This window comes from Antedon mediterranea, chromosome 10 (genome assembly GCF_964355755.1).
Source record: "Antedon mediterranea chromosome 10, ecAntMedi1.1, whole genome shotgun sequence".
NCBI lineage: Eukaryota > Metazoa > Echinodermata > Crinoidea > Comatulida > Antedonidae > Antedon > Antedon mediterranea.
Window position 1 is genome coordinate 3,431,379 of NC_092679.1, and position 22,536 is coordinate 3,453,914.

The 22,536-nt window shown below is 34.5% G+C and overlaps 1 protein-coding gene and 1 long non-coding RNA gene across 2 annotated transcripts; both read right to left on the minus strand.

The window, feature by feature from the left end:
- Window positions 1-5: 5 nt before the first annotated feature.
- On the minus strand, window positions 6-22,039 carry LOC140061034 (serine/threonine-protein phosphatase 4 regulatory subunit 3-B-like). The gene is made up of 16 exons (XM_072107441.1): window positions 21,757-22,039; window positions 21,153-21,208; window positions 18,560-18,658; window positions 17,662-18,285; window positions 15,924-16,067; window positions 15,285-15,329; window positions 13,930-14,052; window positions 13,513-13,567; window positions 13,162-13,238; window positions 8,956-9,061; window positions 8,076-8,234; window positions 5,996-6,165; window positions 5,560-5,705; window positions 5,016-5,182; window positions 4,085-4,299; window positions 6-3,709 (listed from the first exon to the last, which is right to left on the minus strand). The coding sequence occupies exons 1-16, from the start codon at window positions 21,896-21,898 to the stop codon at window positions 3,620-3,622; spliced, it is 2,418 nt and encodes an 805-aa protein (XP_071963542.1). The 5' UTR covers window positions 21,899-22,039; the 3' UTR covers window positions 6-3,619.
- On the minus strand, window positions 11,180-12,790 carry LOC140061036 (uncharacterized). Its single transcript, XR_011847394.1, has 3 exons — window positions 12,334-12,790; window positions 11,829-11,994; window positions 11,180-11,703 (listed from the first exon to the last, which is right to left on the minus strand). It is a non-coding gene; the product is annotated as an uncharacterized lncRNA (long non-coding RNA).
- Window positions 22,040-22,536: the final 497 nt, after the last annotated feature.

A 22,536-nucleotide genomic window follows, 5' to 3' on the forward strand; every position in this document is an offset into this window, starting at 1 on the left:
AAGTGTAAATTTCACGTTCAAAAATTTAATTGGTTGTTCAATTGACTTGTTTGACATGGTTTGAACTATGACATTTAAATTACAAAATTATCGGTTGGGGTGTGTGCTCTGCTTTCACGTTGGTTGTCCACCTTGTACAACAATTCATCAAAAAAACACATACACATACAAATATCCTAAGAAATTACATATAAAATGAGGCAATTATTATCAAGCTTGCAACTCAAAAATAGACTAAAACAATCTACGGTTCCGTCGTTGATTTTACGAGCATTAGATGCATTCGCGGATACAGTGATTACGCATAGAATTGTATGTGTCCCTGTAAAATCAGTTTTCAGTCTCCGCAGGATGTAAAATTGATTTAAATAATCTTAATAACAATTCTTAATAACATTCAGTTACTATGAATTACATAATCAACAAATATTCATCGCAGTTGCTATACATAATGGACATAATGGGTATATTCACTAAATAGTTTAAATTAAAACGTCTTTCCCCCACCCCACCTCACCCCACCCCCATTCATTCATTGCATCTAAAAATAAACAACTTAAAAAATTAAAACACTTTGATAGAGAAACCAGGAGTTATTTAAAGTTGTCCTGGTATGCTCCAGTGGCTTGTATTTTTTTCACATAACCACTAAATATTTACAGACAGACTAGGACAAAAATCCCTGCACATTTTTTTTGTAATGTTCATTCTTTTAAACAGTGTTACAAAATTTAGAATTCCATACAATTTTGTTATTAGTACTCTTATAATTAATATTTAGTGTAAATGGGCGTTTTGGCAAACAGAATGTAGTGAAAATAGTGGTAGTCCTGTAAAAAATATGTTTGAGATAGAGCATTAATTGCGTGTAGAATCATAATTGTTGTGTTAAAAGTGTGTACATTTATGGAACAAAATATCACTTCTAAAGTAACTGGCAGAGTTAACTTTATCAGTAATTTCGAGTACCACTTGGAAAGTAATCCAGTCGCGTACGTTTAAAAGAGTGTGCTTAAAGATAATAAGGCGAGAACCAAGAGAACGGGAATTTCAAATTAACCCTAAAAGCAAACAAAATGTGGTGTTTAGATAATATGCTATCAAAGTCTTTGGTCAGACTAGCAAGCACACATGGTTTTTTTTAAAAATCCAGTAAAAATATGATTTTTTAGATTTGCATTATGCCAGAAAACAATGAGATCATATTACTCGGTTTTAGTTATTCTGAGTAAATAAATATCAATGTTTTAAAAATGTGATATGACCTATGACCTTTAAATTTACTATAAATGTCAGTTAATATAATTGCAATGAGAAGAAAACACTTGTGAAAAACTAGATTGTTCAAAAGGATTAAATGTCATATTGGGTGTGTGTGTCTCAATGTGTGGCAATGATAATTGAGCGTAAAAAAGGTACAGTTAAGTTACAGTGAAACATGTTTCAAAATTACATATCAATATTAAAGTAGTGATGTTTTGTTTTACTGTAGGTAGTTACAATTTTATGTTATGTCAAGTAGTCTCCTAAAACACCCGATTCTCTGTACTGTATCTGGCATAATTTATTCAGTATATTATAGGCAAATTTCATTGTCACATGTGACGCCGTGTTATTTTAAGGTTAGGCTTATGGCCTATGATACAGGTGTCATATATTACAGAATTTCCTGAATGACACTGAACAAGTTATATGTACAGTAACGCGAATCGGCTACCTAAATTGGTAAGGAATCTACAACCCAAGACTACCTTCTAAAATGTACACATAAAACACAGATTATAATTATATGGCAGCATTGGTTTATCACATAAAACAAAATATATAACAAAAAGCTTAACACTTGCACAATATTTTTTTAAAAAAACCACTAATATATAAATAATATACACATCTACCTCAACACAGTCAAGTAGAACAATAATTCAATTAAAGAAATCATGATTGGAGTTATGTAGCTGATACTCTGTACCTCATTTTGTTAGTATGCAGTGTTTAGTCTATTTGAACATCAACTAAATTAATTACTGCAGTAAAGCCTTGTCTACACTATCAAATTTAACTCTATGTGTCAAAAACCTGTGATGTGCCCATATGGGCATGATTATATCATACCACTACCATATTTGAGTATATCATTACCATATTTGGGCACATCACACTATTTTTGTCAAACTTTTTCGATAGTGTAGACAGAGCTTAAAGCAACACAGTAGATAATATTACTGTAAAATGAAAATTTTGACAATTCATTTGCAGAAGGCTAGACATTACTTGGTGGTCCATTCTGTATGTGTTGTAGTATATCAAATAAAAATAGCCTCTAATTTCATTGAATTCGGAATATTATACAAAATTTATCAATATTACCCATTCTGTATCGGCCAGAATTTACACACACCGAGTGCACACCCTACAAAATGAAGGTGTTGAAGCCCCGAGTGCGTGCGTAAAAACTCTGGTGTTTTTCGTGCAATGTAAAAGGTGTGTTGTATCAGCCATATCATTAAAAAAAAACATTAAAAAAGATCGTCGCTCAGCTGTTTTACACTTGGATTGAAAAAAACACTAGATAATTATTTCCCCAATAAGAAATGCTTACAAGTAGTACAGTTGGATTTGTAACGGAATAAACAGGATTGCCATAGTAACTACTCCTAAGATATACAGGTTATCAAAAATAATGTCGACAGTGTCAACATAAATTAACAACCCATCAAGTATCTGAAGAAATGATTAGATAAAATTAGTTTAATTGATATATCATCACTAATTGCACTGCCCATGTAAGAAACGGGAATATCATGGCAGGTGAATGAATATAGTACAACACATGTCACATAGCAAGAGTGTTTTGGTTTGATCAGAAAATCTTGTGTCTGGTCAAGTTTGGGCTTAAATTATTGAATAATTTTTTTTAAACAAGAAATAATCAACATTTACAGATATCTTAAATGACGACCTGGCTACTAAAAAAATAATTTACAATGTGATTTTAGATTATGCAAATCAGGAATCAATAAATAATGAATATTCATCAACTGATCATGAATATTATTAACCAAAGAAAAGATGAATATATCAGCTTCCTTCGATTTCAACATTGGTGTAGATAATATAAATCCCGATATTTCACATTGCAAGACCAGCTTTCTGCTTTGCACTCCGCAACACTACACACTCTTCCTGTTTATACATTCTATGATAAAATAATATTCCTTCTGAACAAAACCAATTGGTGATTTTGATTCGACACATTTTTCCGGTACTTTTGTTTTTGTGAAATCAATGCCAGATGGAATTTCGGAATGTTTGCAGTATTATGCACGCCTCTAACTTCTACGCTTCAATGAACACCGGTCGCTTTCATCATGATTTAAGAGGGTGTGTAGTTTCGCCCCCTTCAGCTAACAATCTTCTTCACCGGCGTACAACCGGTTTGTGAAGTCCAGTGTATACTGTGGAAGGTCCACAAACAGGTCCATGATCATCATATTTTCCTGATGATAGATGGTGAACACTCACACAAGAATGACAACATATGTTCATGTTTACACGACCTCAAATGACCTTTTGAATAATTTTGAGCCGTCATTACAAGTTCAATAACTGTAATGTTTTAGGTTGCTAGGCGTGGTCGCTTGGAAACAGGTAAATCATCATCTTCATCCTCGTCTGAATCTTCGTCGGGGTAATCAACAAGTCCTCCCTAAAATGAATAACAACTTTCATAAGATCAATAATGTATTACCTTGTAGATCGTAATTTGAACAGTTTTTTATTTGCCTGCTAGTGAAACCCAAGGTTTATTTAAAGCTATCTAACAACAGGACACTGAACTCGCCTTGCCAAGATAGGAACTCGTAACAGTCCTTTGATTTTATGTCTGGCTGTGACAAATACCAACAGAACTGTACTATGTACATATTCTCCATGGCGCACAGTGTCTGTTGGATGTGTGTGGCACTGATCCCGTTGCAGCCACAGATAAACCCTTTGATCTCTGGAGCTCAGCAACATGTTATTACATTCCTTAAAGGCTCTCACAGCTGGGTTATTTTGCTTTCTTATTTAAATCACCTACCTTTCTTGTTAAACTACTTGATTTCACTTCCGCAGATGTCGTCGTCGTCGTCGGTGTGGGAATCGTTTTACTCGTCAGTACTGGAGAGAGCGTTGTAGCCTCAGATTCTACCTGGACACACTTGGCAGGACTGACAGGTCGGCCATTCGTTGTGTTGCTATTGTCAAAATTCTCCTTATCCATTTCCTTTGGTTCTTCTAATATTGGCTCTTCTTCTAGAGAACAAAAATATATACAATACAGATTTCTAGAGCTCGCTTCGCCACCAAAGGTGTTCAAAGCGCTTTTGAATGACCTTATAGTATGCCATCACCTTAGATTAAATACACAATAAATATTCAAATTTAAATTGGAAAGAATTATGACTATGTATAAGCCTGGCCAAAAAGATGAGTTTTTAATAATTTCTCTAACAAATCTATAAAAAAAAGTTTCGTTTCGTTTGTTTCGTTTATTTATTTTTTCCACTCACTTATATATATATATATATATCATTTACATTTACATAACATATATTAAATGTGGGTGGATGGAAGTCACAGTAAGTTCACTGAACTTTAAGTCGTGACTCCCGTATGCCTAAGTATACTAACATTGCTACAGAGTAGACTAAAATATGAATATATAATAGTGAAAGTACATAAAATAAAGAAAATAAAAAAATTTTAAATTATAGAAGTTAAGATAAACCAGGCAATTATATAATATATGATAAAAGTTACTTTTAATCTATAATAGAACAATTGATAGAATGGTGGTCTCGAGTTTCTTGACTTTTCGATCAATATACTTTGATTGTCCTCGGGAGTGAGAATGCACAAAGTCCAAACAACATATTGATTTCACCAGGCAAACCTTTAAACAATAAATTATATATTAATTAAATACATTAGCTTATACCAAGAATCCAATTCAATAAATTGTATCAAACCTTTTTCTAATGGCATTACAACGCCATCAGTAAATATTACAGCTGGTTCTGCGACTGGAGGTGCTTCAGGCTCATCCTCTTGGTCAAACCACATCTCCTCTTCTTCGTCCAATGCCCTTGCATCGCGACGATACCGACTGTTTTGAAACGAGCTTGGTTGTCGCAAACTGGAATTTGGAAAGAGAAATGTGAAAAGGGTAATAAACTTGTTAAATTGCAAGTGAATTTGGCCAAATGTATATGCAACTGATTAAGGTCAACCTACTACTTTTACTCAAAGGTAGTGTCCCCCTGCCTTCCTTTCCATTTACAATATTACACTTTTTTAGAGCTACTATAAATCGAAATCTGTAGTTAAAAAGTCCACAGCGGCATGAGCAATGATCGTTGGAATGGCGCTAATAAATCAAATCAAATTTGTAGTTGAAAAGTGTGACATCTACGTCCAAAGCGCCATGAGCAATGATCGTACAACGATCAGAATGGCGCTATATAAATCAAAATCAAATTAAGATTTCGTTCTGTCTTTTATTGAATATCTTACCCGTCGATATCTGGTTTGTTTGTTTCCCTATCCTTTAGTTGCTCATATTTTGTATGAAGTCCCTGAAATGTTTTCACATAGTTTACTTTTTTAAAGGCACTGCCATGTTCCTCCATTATATGAACAATTAAAAGTTTAATGTCCTCCTGTGACAAAGAAATATACCAAGAAAATGCTATGCATGAATAAGTAATATGCAATGCATGAATGAGTAATAAGTTATGCATGAACGATTCTCTTGTTTTGCAATCCATGAGCAAGCACAAGAAAACGCTAATTTTTTTTTACGGCTTCATTACTGTTTTAGCATTTAGCAAACTATTTTACACATCAATTTAAATAAAATTAAATTTAGATATTAGGTGTAGAAATGAGTCATGTGGCTATCGAGTTGCCAATTTAAAATTTAAATACAAAAACTGCTAAACTAACTTACCGTTCTGATAAATTCAAAAAGGTCAAGGATTGCGGAGTTCAAAAGGTTATACTTGCTGCCGTTTGACAGGAATGCAGTGACTAGAGGCTCGAAAAGTTTGCCTTTCACAATGTAACGATAATAAAAGTCATCTTTAAGGGTGATGATACGACGCATGCAACGGACAGCACCTAAAAGGGTGGGCGATAAAACATGAACATTACAATTGTTATTAATTAAGCTTGGACGCAACGCAATGAGGGGATGGATCATCATTGCTTTTCGTTGGAACCAAATTTTAAGGTGATACAAGCTGTTATACTGCTGTAGGATACCCTAATATATAGGTATTAAATGCGTTAAGAAAAACCATGATTTCTGAATTTTTCAGTATGTAAATTGTACAGTAAAAAATCGCCCTCACCCCAACCAATTTATTATTTATTAAAATTATAATATATATATGTGTGCAACTCTAATGTCTATCTAGGTCTGGAGCACAAATTTATTGAGTACAGTGCATTATAGTATGTCAGTACGAACAATGTTTCAATCGGGGGAGGAGTCAATGGGGTCCCAGCCGGCAAATGCAAATTGTAATGCAAAAGATAGATAAGATGGGCAGGGATGTCACCACGCTGGTCGGCGCTGGTCGGCCCCGACCAGCACTCAACATTTCCGACCAGGATTTACAGGCTGCCGACCACCACTATTATTTATTAATCATTACGATATTTATATTAGGCCTAGGCCTAACTAAAATTCGTACTAAAACATTTTACCTAGCACATCGTTAATAACAGACAAGCTAGCCTCATATAGATAAGACAAAAGACTACAGCAAATGTTTCCGTGGTTACGTACGTTACTTTATTTGTAACACAATACCAGGCCTACCCTGCCCTGGTATTCATTGCGTTCATTGTTACAGCTTGTGAGTCATGGCGAACAACGTGCTACACAGCACAGTGTACAAGTTTAAAGTTCACATAGCGACCATTCAAGCGTTTTATTTTGCACAGATTAAAAATACAAACAAGTACGCAGTAATTAAAAATGTACAACTACATAGACCCAAACAAAATCATTTTTAATTGCTGAATGTTTTGTCACCCTGCTTTAATTATATTATGTTACTAGTTTTACATTTTTGTACTCTACGAACTATTAAAAAAAATAAAAAAACATGCGCATGGTTCAGTTAGACCGGGCAAGTTCGTTCGTTTATGATCGCCGAGCATGGTAAAATAATTACACGTCCCTGGGATAACTTCAGGTTGCTGAACTTCAGTTAACCCATAAACACGTGTCTCTGTTCTTGCCGGCCATGCACTACATGCTTGCCGCACAGTTGTGAAATAAAAAATCCGGCATTCGCGAATACGCTAAAAAACTCTCGCGCAAAAGAACACGAACATTATATCGAGCAACAAGTAGTAAGGTCTAGGCTAATAATTTATCTACATTATTTGATTAGGGATTAGGCCTAAATAAAGAAGCGCTCGTTTTTGTGGAATTCAGATTTTGGGTTTTGGGGCATCTATCTAAGTCAAGGCTAGGCCTAAGCCTGACGCGATCTATTGCTATTCATTTCGTGAGCGTTTTTTTGTTTTCGCGAATAATAACAGCGACTCCCCGGTGGTACAAGGTTAGGCCTAGACCTGACGCAATTTGTTGTTATTTTTTTTCATAATTCTTTATGTTTCGCTGAAATAACGACAAACCCCCGGGGGGGGGGGGGAAATACCCAAGGGTTAACCAAAAAGCTGGTGACATCCCTGGATGGGTACTCTTTAAAAATATGTTTTACTCCTTGTTTGTTTTTCATTCATTCATCTTTTTATTTCGGAATACCATAGTGACATAATATATTCATAGCAAAAGAGAGAAAAAAAAATCTTAATCTAAGACCTTATAGAACAAAAACAAAAATATATAAATATAAAGTTTTTGTTTTGTTTATAAGATTAATAAAGAGAAATCTTATTAGGACATCAATTTAAGCTCAGCCTTTCATTTCACCCTTTTTAGGACCTGACCCTCCCCCATCCCACCTTTTTCAAAATCCTGGATCCGTCACCATCAATTCATATGTACTTACACAAATTAAGGAATGCATGTTGAGACTTAAGAAGAGCGAGTATTCTTCGTAGTAGATCTTTACCAATGATGTGATTCTTTGCGTGGTACGTGTGATGCTCAACACAAAACGTCAACAAATCCATGATAATACTGAGAAGATGCGCCGTCTGATAATCATCTGCAGGCAAACATTTATAATTAAAAAATCAATTTGTGCATACATTAAAGATGTATTGTCCCCCAAAAACATGAACAAATTAAGATTAATTAAATGAGACTTTAAATAGGTTATTTTGTAGTTTTAATAAAGTTAAACACTTCGTAGAAAAAAAATTTTAAAAATTGTGTTTTCACTTATAAAAGTGGATAACTATTATGCGACATTAAAATGGCATATTCAAAAACAATTTTTGTTTAAATTATTATTCAGGGGGACAATACATCTTTAACATGATGAGTTAGGCAATTGTCCCTTTGGAAACATTAAGACTATTTCTGGATTACATAACAAAGTGATTGAACTGGCGAAATAGACCAGAACACTTTCCGAAAGATTCTTTTAAGTTCACACAGGATAGGTGTTTTTATTTGTGGATTTTTTACAATGAAAACAATGTTTTTTTTCAATTATACAGTTATTTATGTAGGCCAATCTTTTAAGAATATTTTACAAAATTTTTTTTTTTTTACACAACCTTCCGTTCTAGAATACGATTTTTTAATTAACATTTGAAATCCTCTAAAAACATTATTTTGTTTTTTACGCTCGACTGGTCATGACTGTTGGTCATCTCTGCTACATGACTTCCAAAGCATGAAAATCGTCCATGAATTAGTCATGTTTGTTAACAGTAACGTTTAGTACTGCAATCAATTAAAATCACCATGCCATTTCTTACCTTTACTGGGATTTAACGTTGCAGTATTTGCCAACAGAGGCGCCGTTAAAACATGTATTGAATGCTTATAGAAGAAATTCAAAAACTCTGTCTTTTCAGTCTTCAACTATGAATAGAAAAAACAAAGAAATAATGTTTATCAATAAATAGTCAACAGTGCCAATTATGCACACAATGCCAAAACGGTCTATAAGCCAAAGGGGACAGTGGATATGAAAGGATACGGTACTTTATAAAAAATATTATTCTGCGAATGTGTATAAGTCCAGTATACTCCGTTCCGTTTTTATCTAGACTACAAATGGTTGCTTCACGTTCATTTAATCGTGTGTTTTTAATTTAAACTTCGCTAACCAAAGATCTAGCCTGGCTACTACTGAACAGAATCAAGGATTTAAACACTTTAAAGACTTAAAGATGTATTGTCCCCTTGGAAAATAATAAAATAATTTTTTTTGTTGCATATGCCATTTTAATGTCACATAATGGTTATCACTTTGACCAAAATTTAGATCTAAGCTAAATTTATTTACCTGAAAAAAGGCCAAAAAATTGCTAAATTTGCTGCCAGCCAATGGATTTGTTTTTGTTTTCTATGGAAGTGATTAACTTTATTAAAACTACAAAATAACATATTCAAAGTCTGATTTAATTAATCTTCATTTTTCATGTTTTTGGGGGACAATATATCTTTAAAGTCCCTTTCTCACAGATATGTCTGCAATATACCGGTACAGTGCTGGCGTCGTGCCGGTATCGTTACCGGCATATACCCATTCTCATTGGACTATCGTGCCGGAAATATAACCGGTATATACCGGCTTTCTGTGAGAAAGGAGTTGGGCATATTCGGCCAATAAAAAGTCTCTGACAAAATAATTATTGAGGGCCTCCTTTATTGTTATTATTTTTGTCTAGGGATATATGGCGGCGAATGTTAGGTTACAGATTATTATCTTCCTTTATAGCATATTTATGCAATACATGCTATGTACAGTATATTGTGCATATATTATACAGGTACAGCAATTAATTAGCCGTCAATCGGCAATCTGTAAAACACCTTAGAAGGCTGTACAATTTACAAGGCGACGAAGGGTCAGGCTAGTTAGGCACCAACAAAGAGCTATATGTATGGCCTAGGCCTGCTATAGATTATGCTACAAATTTCTTCTTGTCCCCTTATTTTAAGCAGCTCTCTTAAGGCTTGTGCACACCGAACGCGAAGCCGCGAAGCGTCATGCGTCACGCGTCATTCGACGGATCGCTTTGAAAGTTGAATTGTCATGCGTCTATTAGTTTTTCTTGTCGGTTCCCACTAAACGCGTCACGATCTGCTGATTCGTCGCGATTGCTAGGCCTAGGAGATAGTGGGTTGGCCAATACAATGCTACATTTAAAATAATCAGAGAAGATGACTCTGAAGTATTTCCTACGTAAGTTTAACCAGAGAAGAGTTAAATTAAAATGTAATTTAACTCTTCCCTGGTTACACCAATCACAGTGTTTGGTTTTGGTGGGAAAATGTTATCCTTTTCCAAAGCTTGAAATGTGCATGATTGTATGTATATATCACAAGGACAGAAGAAGATGTATCCAATATCAATACAGTTACAAGAATTAAAGCATTTATTGCATGTTGATTACACGTACATGTGATCTGCTGACTGTATTTATTAGAGGTGTTACAAATATCTTTCAACAGAGGTTATTATAACCATATAAAACATTTCATATAAACACGAACTGGGAATCTTCATGGGTTTGTCACTTTCAAATATAAACTATAGGCCTATATATTAATGTAAAGTTTTCACATTCATTTTCTAATTATTATTAAATATTATATTATTCATGACAAAACATACAGTTTTTTTCTCATTTGATTAAATGTAATAAATATCCCAAACTCATAATTACACTGTATATTATCTTATGACTTTTTTTTCACATAAATACACTTATGTAAATAGTGAATCATTGTTTTTAAAGGTATCATTAAATAATTAATCATTACACTGTATATTATCTTATGACTTTTTCACATAAATACACTTATGTAAATAGTGAATCATTGTTTTTAAAGGTATCATTAAATAATTAATCATTACACTGTATATTATCTTATGACTTTTTCACATAAATACACTTATTGAAATAGTGAATCATTGTTTTTAAAGGTATAATTAAATATCAACCAGATTTTCTTTTTTACTACTCCTGAATACTTTCGCAAAATAATATCAAAATAATAAATTTAAAATGTATCATCCCAAAAAAAATGAAAATTGAAGAAATATTATTATTGTTAAAAGTGAATAACTAACCCTAAAGTGTTATACTGTATTACACACAACGAAAATGTTTTAAATTATATTTTCAGGAAGACAATATATCTTGTCCAAAAAATGTCACTAAACTTAAAAATGTATTGTCCCATAGAATCATGAAAAATGAAGATGATTAAAATCAAATTTGAATAGGCCATTTTGTAGTTTTAACAAAGTTAATCACTTACATAGAAAAAAAAACCCAAAAAACTTATGTTTTCACTTATAAAATGAAAAAAATTCCATTAGCTGGCAGCCAATTTGACTATTTTTTTAGTATTGGAGTATAACAAAACATACATATTATATTTCCATGTGTTCTCTATTGCTAAAAAAAGACATTCAGTTCAGCTTTCCTTCTATAACCACTTAATAAATACTAGTTACAGTCCAACTTCTCCTTAATCTCTTCCATTTTCTATAAAAAAAAAAATGAAACAAGTATTAATAAATTGCTATAGTAAGGCATATTGCTCAAATCATTTTTTCTGGCCTATGTATGTCACCAACTGACATACCCATTTGAAAAAAGTCTATACAAACCTGTATCAGCCTCATAATTGCCAGTCCACGTTTTTGAGGAGCAATTGCTCTTAATTCCATGGCAATAATATACTGGCCGCTTAAACTACTAGCTTGGTCATTGGTGGAGTTTGTAACGCTGGTAATAGCCTGAAGGATTCCATTTATCAATGTTCATCTAATTGACCTAAAAAAAAAAAACAACAGTATTTATGTATTAATATTACTACTACTAGGCCTATCCTAGCCTTACAACACTAAATCAACTAAATATTAATTAATAATAATAAGTAGGCTATAGTAGTACTGTACTCATATTTAGTAGTACGCTTAACCTAGGCTAGGCCTGGCCTAGCACATAGTAGACTAGTAGGGATTAGTAAGTATTATGTAGGCCTATAAGTACTACTTGGCATGGCCTAGCCTACTAGGTTATATGTAGCCTAGGCTAGGTAGGCCTAGCTAGGCCCTATTGCCTAAACCTAGCCTAGGTAGGCCTAGGCTAGAAATAGGCTTGTCAACTCACTTTACAAATTGATCTCTGACGCGTTTTAGGCCTAGTTTTTCTGGCATTCTTCTACACAGATGTTTGTCTGAAATTATTGTCTTCATGCATTAATCCTTATGTTTCTGTCTGTGTATGACTTACTTCCCTTATCGTAAAGACAAGAAGGGTAAGTATTTCCATAAAGACCTCGCTCGTCAGCCACCATTTTTTTGCCGTCGGTGTCGTCGTCGATGAAATGAGAGATATTCCTGACTTCTGATTGGTTGACGAACGCAAACCGCGCTCGCGACGCCTCAAAAAGTTGACCAAGGTTCAACTTTTGAAAATTCGCGTGCGAAGCCTTCGCTGCTGTCGTTTTCAACGCGTTGAAGTTGAAATTCGACTATCGTACACTGTTCGCTTGTATGTTCACACTGGAAGCGTCCGTCGCCTGCCGCGTGCGTCACTTTTTAACGCGAAATTCGCGGCTTCGCGTTTGGTGTGCACCGGCCTTTATCTCATTATCCCTCCAGTTCGACATTATTATTGTTAATTGAATTGAATCGGCGCCAAAGTGATACACTTGACCGCGCAAGGTGTCTGAAGCCTCGACAGGGAACCCCGGAATATACCGGCGTTACGTTCTCACAGAATGCCCGTCTGGCATTGCGGGGAATATCCCTAGAATATTACTAGGTCTAAAGCAGGTCATGTCGATGCCGGCATGGTGCCGGCATGATGCCAAGACGACCCGTTCTCACAGAAAACCATACCGGCATGGTAATGGTATATTCCCGCAATATTCCTGGCACTCAGCTCTGTGAGAAAGGGGCTTAAGTGAAATCTACTGTGATTTTTTTCACTTACTGAGAGAGATCCCATCATGTTTTCAGGATCTAATAATATTCTCACTAAGTTCATAAGTTGAATAGCACCTCCCAAATCTGTAAATAAATCAAAATTGTTATAAATTACTGAAAACAAGTAAAAATAATTTACTGATTTTTAAAAGTAAAATGAAAATAAGGTTAAAGGGCTTGTGTACTAATGAAGGACCACAAAATAAATAGATTACAAACTGTTTACACTATAAAACGAGTGTGATGTGCCCAAATATGGTAGTGATGACATAATCGTGTCCAAATTTTTTGTCACATAAAGTTTGATAGTGTAGATAGAGCTTTATACAAAAACTATTAAAAAGAGAGAATATGTTACCTTCATCGGTATCACAAATCATTTGTTCAATTAAAACATTCATTAGCAACATATCCTGCAAATTAAATAACGGAAACATTTTAAAAAGCAACCAAAAAAAAGTATATATACATTACAAAATAACTAAATTATTATTAAATAAATGATTTTAGAATTTTAATTTATGGCCTTTTCAAATTTGTTTAAATATTTAAAGTTTTGTGGCAAAAAAAAGTGCATAGGTCTAAAAAGATAAAGAGTTTTAAGCTTTGTCTACACTATCAAACTATTTTGACAAAAAAAGTGTAATGTGCCCAAATATGGTAGTGATATACCCAAATATGGTGGTGATATGACATCATCATGTCCACATAAGGGCACATTACATCAAATAAAGTTTGATAGTGTAGACAGAGTTTTAAGGAAGGTCTAACTCACGTCCTCAGTCTGTTGTTTTCGTTGGTCCAATATAAACTCGCGTACAAGGGTTGGGTTAAACTCTACAATATAGGCTAGAATGTCCGTCGCCGATTGCCGTATTACTGGTTCTTCCATATTTTGCTGTAAGTATAAAGGACATTAAAAAGTTTAATTTGAAAAAAGGCTTAATTAAATGTCTAGGAAATTTATTACCGTACCGTAAATCTTCTAATAGTAACCCACACTCTAATAGTAACCACCTTTCTAATAGTAACCCACCTTATAATTTAATCTATAATAATAATAACCCACTACTCTAACAAATTTCATGTTCGCCTTGTTGTGTTCATGACAATAAAGATTTATCTTATCTTAATAGTAACCCATGGGGTTACTATTAGAGTCACAATAACTTATGATGCAGTCATATTTTGAAAATAAGGAGATAATGCATGTTGATCACTGGAGTAGGGGAGGATTAAAGACCCCTTCCCTGCAATTTTGGACGTTTTTTGGAAAATAATACATATATATCACTTTAAAAACATTAAACCATGTCATTCCTTGTCTTAAATGTACGTTTATGATAAATTATGATAAAAAGTGAGAAACAATGCACTACCTAAGTAGCTCGCGGCGATCGACCTCTCGTGGACGGTCTTGGGCCTAGCCTAGCTAGGCTTAGTTTTGTAGGACTAGCTGGTAAACATCGGTAACGTACGAACATCATACGCTAGCTATATACCTAGCCTGACGTTGTATAGTTGCTAAATTAATTGTCTTTCTATTTTTGCCAGACTCCGTTGATACAAATTGGGGAAAACCCGGTATTTTCGCTGAAAAGTTAGGAGTCTTCCATTTGTTTTGGCCTCACACGATCGATCGAAAAGTGGGCAAATTACAGGTGAAAAACAAAAATATCAATCCGCGCGCAATGCATTTTGGGATTTATAGCGGGCCGCTATAATTATTAGAATCGACTTATTTTTCACATTTTTAACCGTTTAAAGATGAAAAAGGTTATCGCAATATAAATATAGTTTGTGATCATAAATTAGATCTAAAAAACGTAGGGAAGGGGGCTTTAAGTGTTTTTTGAGTTTATAAAATAAAGTTAGAGTTCAACCAAATTTGTTTATTCATACTGTTTTATTATTTTGCTATGAGTTGCTGACCGGAAGTTGGGAGTGGGTTACTATTTTAAGGTGCCTAATTTAAGATTAGTAATAGTAACCCACTACTCTAATAGTAACCCCCTTCTAATTTGTTTGTTTGTTTTTATCTTTAATAAATAAATATTTAGTATGTAGATCATGTAATAATCAGAGTTCAACAAGCATACAGTATAGGCAGAAGGTAAAGAGATCTCTTACCAAAATATATCCAAGTGACGGCAGAACACCTAGGGCTGATAGCATCTAATAAATAATAGATAAAAATACACACAATAAACAAAAATAATTCAATAATATTTCCACATTTATTATCTAATCAAAAGCTTAAAACTTCTTCTATAAGATATTTAGCAGAAACATACTGGCATTTAATACTTTATTTACTTATAGGTATCAATGTCTCAGTAAGAATAGATTGATGCAATTTTGCTGGGTAGAGGTTGAAAGAGATACAGACCTTAAGTCTTCCAGCACAATCTATAGCTTTTCTAAAGCCATATATGAACATGATGATGTCATATCACTACCATATTTGGGCATATCACTACCTTTTTTGTCAAACTTGATATTGTATACTGTAGTGTACACAGAACTAATGCCTTCCACCCAGCCTAATCTTAACAGCAATCTCTCAAGAAACCTAAAAGTACTGTTTCCACCCACTCTCAAGCTCTGTCAACACTACATGTACTGTACAAAAAAAGTGTGATCTGCTCAAATATGGTAGTGATATGACATCATCATGATGTCCATATATGGGTACATCACATTTTTGTCACGTACAGTTTGATAGTGTAGACAGAGCTTAAAGCCAATATTCCCTAATATTTTATTTACCTTAAAAAAGGCATCCCTATTTTGACAGGTTTGAGCAAACAAACAGAATTCTTTCAAGAATAGGACAAGATCCAGCCGTTTCTCATCGTCCGTGTTGTCGTCCACTAATTGAGCAAACAGCTGTGGTAGGAACTTCTCATCGTCCTAAAGCATAATGTCAACATGCAAATATCATAATGCAGTTTTACAAAATAATACAGTGATAGTGGTGGTTATGATGCTTGGGTGCCAATCCAATAGGTCCTGTCATAATGTCAGGTAAAATGAAAAATTACAACTCAACCCCCAAGTAATAATTCATAATAACTCATTCTGTTTTACTGAAATGATTGTCCCTTTAAAAACATTAATAATGGAGATTAATAAAAAAATTAATAAAAAAAAGTTGAATAGTCCATTTTGTACTAGACTTGCCCCAAGTCTGTATTTATTGTCTTTTTTTTTTATTTATTTGTTTTTATTTCGACCGCGATTTTTGTCTGAAAATACAGACTTGTGAAACACGTATAGAAATCGATTTGCAGACCGCAAACATCCGATAAGAATGACGTAGGTTATCATACCGTATTTGGCTATATGGGGCGGGCGGTATGTAAATATGGATTTCGAATCAACCAATGATCATTTTGTTTCAAAATGAAAAAGATCGAGTACGTACAGTGCTGAATGTACGATCGAGACTGAACAACTGTTGATGAAATATAAAATCGTGTTGCCAAGTTGTTTTGTTTATTAATTGTTCAATCCTGGCCTAGGCCTCCTTCGTAGGGCTACTCAACTCGTACGTATGACCTGCCAATAAATAAGGTACATACCACCACCGACCGGCACACAATAGGGCTACACCACCACAAACACAGAACAGGACAGGGTTTGGGTGGGAATTATAAAATCAAATTATCTCCGCATAATATTATGATCCATTCAATGTTTGATTTGGCGGAGAAGCTATGCCTATCATATCAAGACGAGTTTTCATGTTCTTGGGAAATATCCCATCAAATGTTTACCAGACTACTAGGCATATAAAATCATTTATAGCCTTCAGAAACTTTCATTAATGTACCCAAGTACACATTTTCTAAACGTAACATAGCGCATGCGTATCATCTTAGATGTTGAGTCTTTGAAATTCTGAAATATGAATATTAAAACTGCCTGCGAGTGAGTAGCCAATGGCATGCGGCTGAAACTAGTCAACTGGATAATTTATGCACCAAGAATTCTTGGTGTCAAACCACGTGACTTATGCGTGTTTCCCCAGACGGAGTATCCAAACTCAAGTAATACACGTATGAAACGCCATATGTGCAAAAATATTTTTATTTTTACTAATATTAAGAAAAAACTCCGTCTGGAGCCCAGACTAATTTTGTACTTGTAATGTTAAAGTTAATCACTTCCATTAAAAAAACCGAAAAAATTATGTTTTCACTAATAAAATTACAAAATAAACTGTTAAATTCAACCACAACCCATTGGCTGGCAGCCAATTTAACTTTGTTTTACTTTTAATTATAGTTTTTTCAGGTAAATATTTTTTAGTCAAAGTGAATAACTATTATATGATATTAAAATGGCATATTAAAAAATATTTTTTTAGGGGGACAACAATATATTATTAAATTACAGTTTTTTCATGTAAATACATTTTGTTTTTATCCAATTCTTGGTAAAATTGAATACAGTAACGATTATGTGACATTAAAATGGGGGACAAAATATCTTTAAAGTTTACCTGAATCATGGTAACTATCTCTATCTTGTTAAAAAATATAAATGAAGTAAGAGAAGACAGCATGTTCTCTTCAAAGACGGATGGAGTGGGCAGAATTGTGTCTTGTATGTACTGAACACGATACGTCTGGTGGATTTTGTTCAACAGTTCTCGATTCGTAATCGGAATAACCTCTTTGAAACGAGACTTAGAACTCAAGTATTCACGATGTCTGTAAGGCGCTGCGAGCGAGGGGTCGTATTCCAGCACCCCAAGCATCGCGTTGATGGAGTCTTCCGAGAACATCATCTCAAGCAACGAGTTTTTATTCAATAAGAATATGTCTTTAAATATCTCATACAAATGATGTAAGCCCTCCAAATTTTCCAGATCTTCGCAGATGTGGAATAATTCCAGGAGTCTTTTTACATAGTTTCCGCTCTCGATGGCTTGCGCCAGCTTTTCACGTTTTATCGGTGACGGAAGCACGCTCGAGAAAAGCTCGGAGATCTCTTCTAGTCTGCTGAGTTCACATGTAGGTAGTTCAATAGGGGGCGCGGCATCGGGCATCTCATCAAATCGTTCATCTTCAGACTCTTCCACTATGTCCTGGGTGATATCAACTGAAGGATCTTTTCCTTGTACCTGTAAAGACATATATGACTAAATTTAGTAACACCCCTTTGTACAATGTTAAGTTTTGTACCACCAGGCCCATTTAACAGCATCAGATTGGAAGCAAGAGAAATTTACATACAGTGCTTTGGGACACCCGTATTCAGGGGTCACATTCAGGGGTCACATTCTGTGAAACGAACGTTGGAAGTATAAGTTTTAACACTACAGTCAAACCCTATCCAGGGGATACCTCTATTAAGATAAATATCTTTAATTCGGACCTATGTTTATACTACCATACCTCACATATTTTCTGCCATATTTCATCACAACCAGCTTTTTCTTGGAAACTAAGTGCAAGATCACAAGTTTCATTCTCAGACCACACAATTAAAGTTTCCTGCAATTACAATATTAATGTTATTATTATAGTATTAATAGTTTATCTTATATAATAATTGTCACCTGTATGTGACAAGTGGTAGATATCGTCTGCCGGGGAATCCGTCTGCCGGCCTCCCGCACTGAACGATATCTTCTCTCCTTCCTTCCACAAGCGATTAAACTTTTCAATAAAAATTGATGAAAAATACTGTAAATAGTTCTGCATTTTATTGTTTTATGAGGGCGTATCAATTTGATCTCTGTTGCGCGTGCGTACAACTGAGGACTAGTGCTGTTCCGCCGTACTACGCCAAGAATGTTAAAGAGTCGTTATCCAATCGAGTTCGAACAATACCATGAAAGCCCCAGTGGTCTAATGGTTAGGACATCTGCATATCAAGCAGGCGGTCCGAGTTCGAGTCTCGGTTGGGGCGACTTTTTCTCATTCTCACAGATTTCCTCATCTTTATCGTTTCAAATTAATTAATTAAATTTCAGTATATCACCGGGCGGTTTCGAATTAATGTTCATTGCCTAATGTGTTAATATATATATATATATATATATATATATATATAAACACAAGAGGCAAAGAACATTAATTCTAAACCGCCCGGTGATATACTGAAATTTAATTAATTAATTTGAAACGATAAAGATGAGGAAATCTGTGAGAATGAGAAAAAGTCGCCCCAACCGAGACTCAAACTCGGACCGCTGGTCTAATGGTTAGGACATCTGCATATCAAGCAGGCGGTCCGAGTTCGAGTCTCGGTTGGGGCGACTTTTTCTCATTCTCACAGATTTCCTCATCTTTATCGTTTCAAATTACCGTACTGACGCGGGTATAAGCCCATACTCGGGTATAAGCCCACCCCCGACTTTTGACTAATTTTCATGAAAAATGAGGCACTCGGGTATAAGCCCACCCATTAATTCGAAGATCTACAGTGTGTGTCGTAATACATTATTTTGTATTTGGCGACGTCCATACACCGAATACACCTACCTTTGATCATAACCAAGCTAGGCTAATATACGCTAGGCCATATGAGGCCTAGCGGTCCTGTTTTGTTTACACTCCATCGCGGTCAAAGATCGCTTCACACACGACGCTACAAGTCGCCAAAACGGAAAACCACTATTTGGTATCGGCCGCCATTAACAAGCTTATTAAATTTCTTTGGTACATTTCTATTTAACGAATATTGTATACTTGCTTTTCTGCTTGATAAATTCTTGTTCAATTGATGTTTAAAATAAGATATTCTACGATAAATTACACGAACTATAAGTTTAATTTTCCGACACTCTACACCTCGTGTATTTAGAGGCAACGTCGTACACGTGAGGGCGCTCGCTCGCATGGTGGAATACACAGTGTACATGTGCTGTTTTTGACGATCTGCATTTTTGGATCCTCGGGTATAAGCCCACCCCACAAACTTGACGTGATTTCATGTTCGAGGGGGGTGGGCTTATACCCGCGTCAGTACGGTAAATATATATATATATATATATCAAATATGTTTTATTGTAATGTAATTTCAATTGTTGTTCTGTAATTTTTAATGTAAGCAATGGAATTTCCAGAAATGGATAAGAATTGGTTTGAAGGTTGAATCTTAAATTATCTTTTTTTCTGTAAAAACCAATTTTAATTTTTTTTAAAGTAATATACTTTAAGGTCTCTATTATACCAACCTTCTTGTTTCCTGAAATTCCATATCATAATTTTATTTTTTTTAACATTGTACATTTTATTATTTTTATTATGATTTGATGAATAAACGTATTTGTATATATAGGCCTACAATAATATTGTTTTAAATGCAATTTATTACTAATTCCAACTACTGTACAAGAAGGTAATTTTTTTTTATACAATATTGTTAAAATTGTGACTACCACCAGCCACTCTATAATTTGTATCTGTTCAGTGCTCTGTCTACACTATCAAAGTTTATGTGACAACAAAATGTTATGTGCCCATATATGGACATGATGACATATCACTACCATATTTAAGCATACTACTACCATGTTTGGGCACATCACTTTTTTGTCAAATTAGTTTGATAGTGTAGACAGAGCTTAAGTCATAAAACTTAACAATAACTGGACAATGGCACATAGCCAAACAACTGACACTCTTTTCTTTGTAGTAACAAAGGTTACTATTATTTATTAAGTGGGAGTCTTTACAAAATTAATTTGTTTTGGGTAATACTGTAACAGTAGATATTTTAAATACTTTCAATCTTTAAATCATCTCTATTGATTGTATGGGGATTTCTTTTTGGTTATTTACATATTGATATGCCACTTATTTTGCATCTTAATTGAGAACTAGACCAGCCACTTTTCTTAGTGTATATCCATTTTTTTAAACACACTTACCGTACACATTGTTGCATATTTTGTGAGTAATTTTTTTTGGGCCTAGGCTTAGATTAGATCGAGATTTATTTACCCACTTTTTATTTGTTTACAGCAGAAGAAAATCTTACCTGTTGTTTTTGATATGCTGTGTCTGGTTCTATTTTTGATTCCAATAAAATTGATCCTGTGAGAAAAAACATTATTTAGGCTAGCCACATTTTAGTTTTACATTTGTCTGTAGTTCTAGACTAGACTAGACTTTTTAATTTATTCAAACTCAATCTTAGTTCAGGCTAGGCCTAGGTAGGCCATTCTTTTTATAATGCATTTTAATATAGGACAGCCTAGCCTAGGCTAGCCTACATCATTACATCGACTAATGATGCGGTTTTCAACGAAAATAGCCTAGGATTTGTAGCAGTAAGGCTTTCCTATGCTAGTTGCTAGAGCCTAGCCTATAGGATAGTAATAGTATAGGCTAGGCCTAGCTGTTTGCGAATGTATAATATAATAAATATTTCGAGAACGATTTTTTTGGGCCCAGCAGATTAGAATTTATCTTAAATTTTAAACTAATTAACACAATCTGTAACATATAAAAATCAGTTATTAAATACATGTCATAATCTACTTTGATTAATCATTAACCATACTGTATCAATATCATAAAAGCAGTTGTATAGTCTAGGCGTCCTAGGCTACCACTTTCTCGGTAAATTTAAAAGGTCTCACCATCTGACTCTGCCCGGACGAGCAGGGACATTCCATTGAGCCTCTCCACGTAAGAAGAAGAAACATGGCCTGTACCACGATCATCCCACTGTCTTTCATCATTTAAAACATACAATTTTACCCTCCGCCTAGTATCCGCCATAACTGCTGCGTCCAATGCGCAGTTTTTGATGTTAATCGAACCACTGTAAGTTTATTTTTTACCAAAACATTTCTTTCTTTATATCAGTTTACACTACTACACCGGCGGCCATTTTGGTTCAAAGCAATTTACAGACGGGTTTCACGATCTACAAAAGCGGAGTCAACTTCCGCCAACCTTTTAAAAAACTTTTTTTCTGATACATTTACATGGCCTTATAGTTTATTATTCATAATTTTGTATTCAATATTGAATTATCGGTAATGCATTTTATTTTGGCCTATTTTAGCGTACGATCCGGATGGATTGAATTTACCACAATTCGATTAAATTGGCATTGACAAAGACGCGGTTCTTGCATGTTGCAAATGTAGCCCTTAGACAATCTGGACAGTGAGAAGTGTTATTCTGTTGTTTGTCGACTTCATCTCTCGGCATTCAATACAGTGGTCCCACATAGAACATTTTGCAAGATGGATAAACTGGGTGCGTCACGGCCTACCATTTTTCAAAATACGATACGGCAGCTTGAGCCGGCGGTCCCCTGTTAATCGGGACCGATGACTTTTTCTCTACTTAAGAAGTAGGACCTAAACTAAAAGAAACGAATTCAAAACGATGGTACAAATTCAAACAAC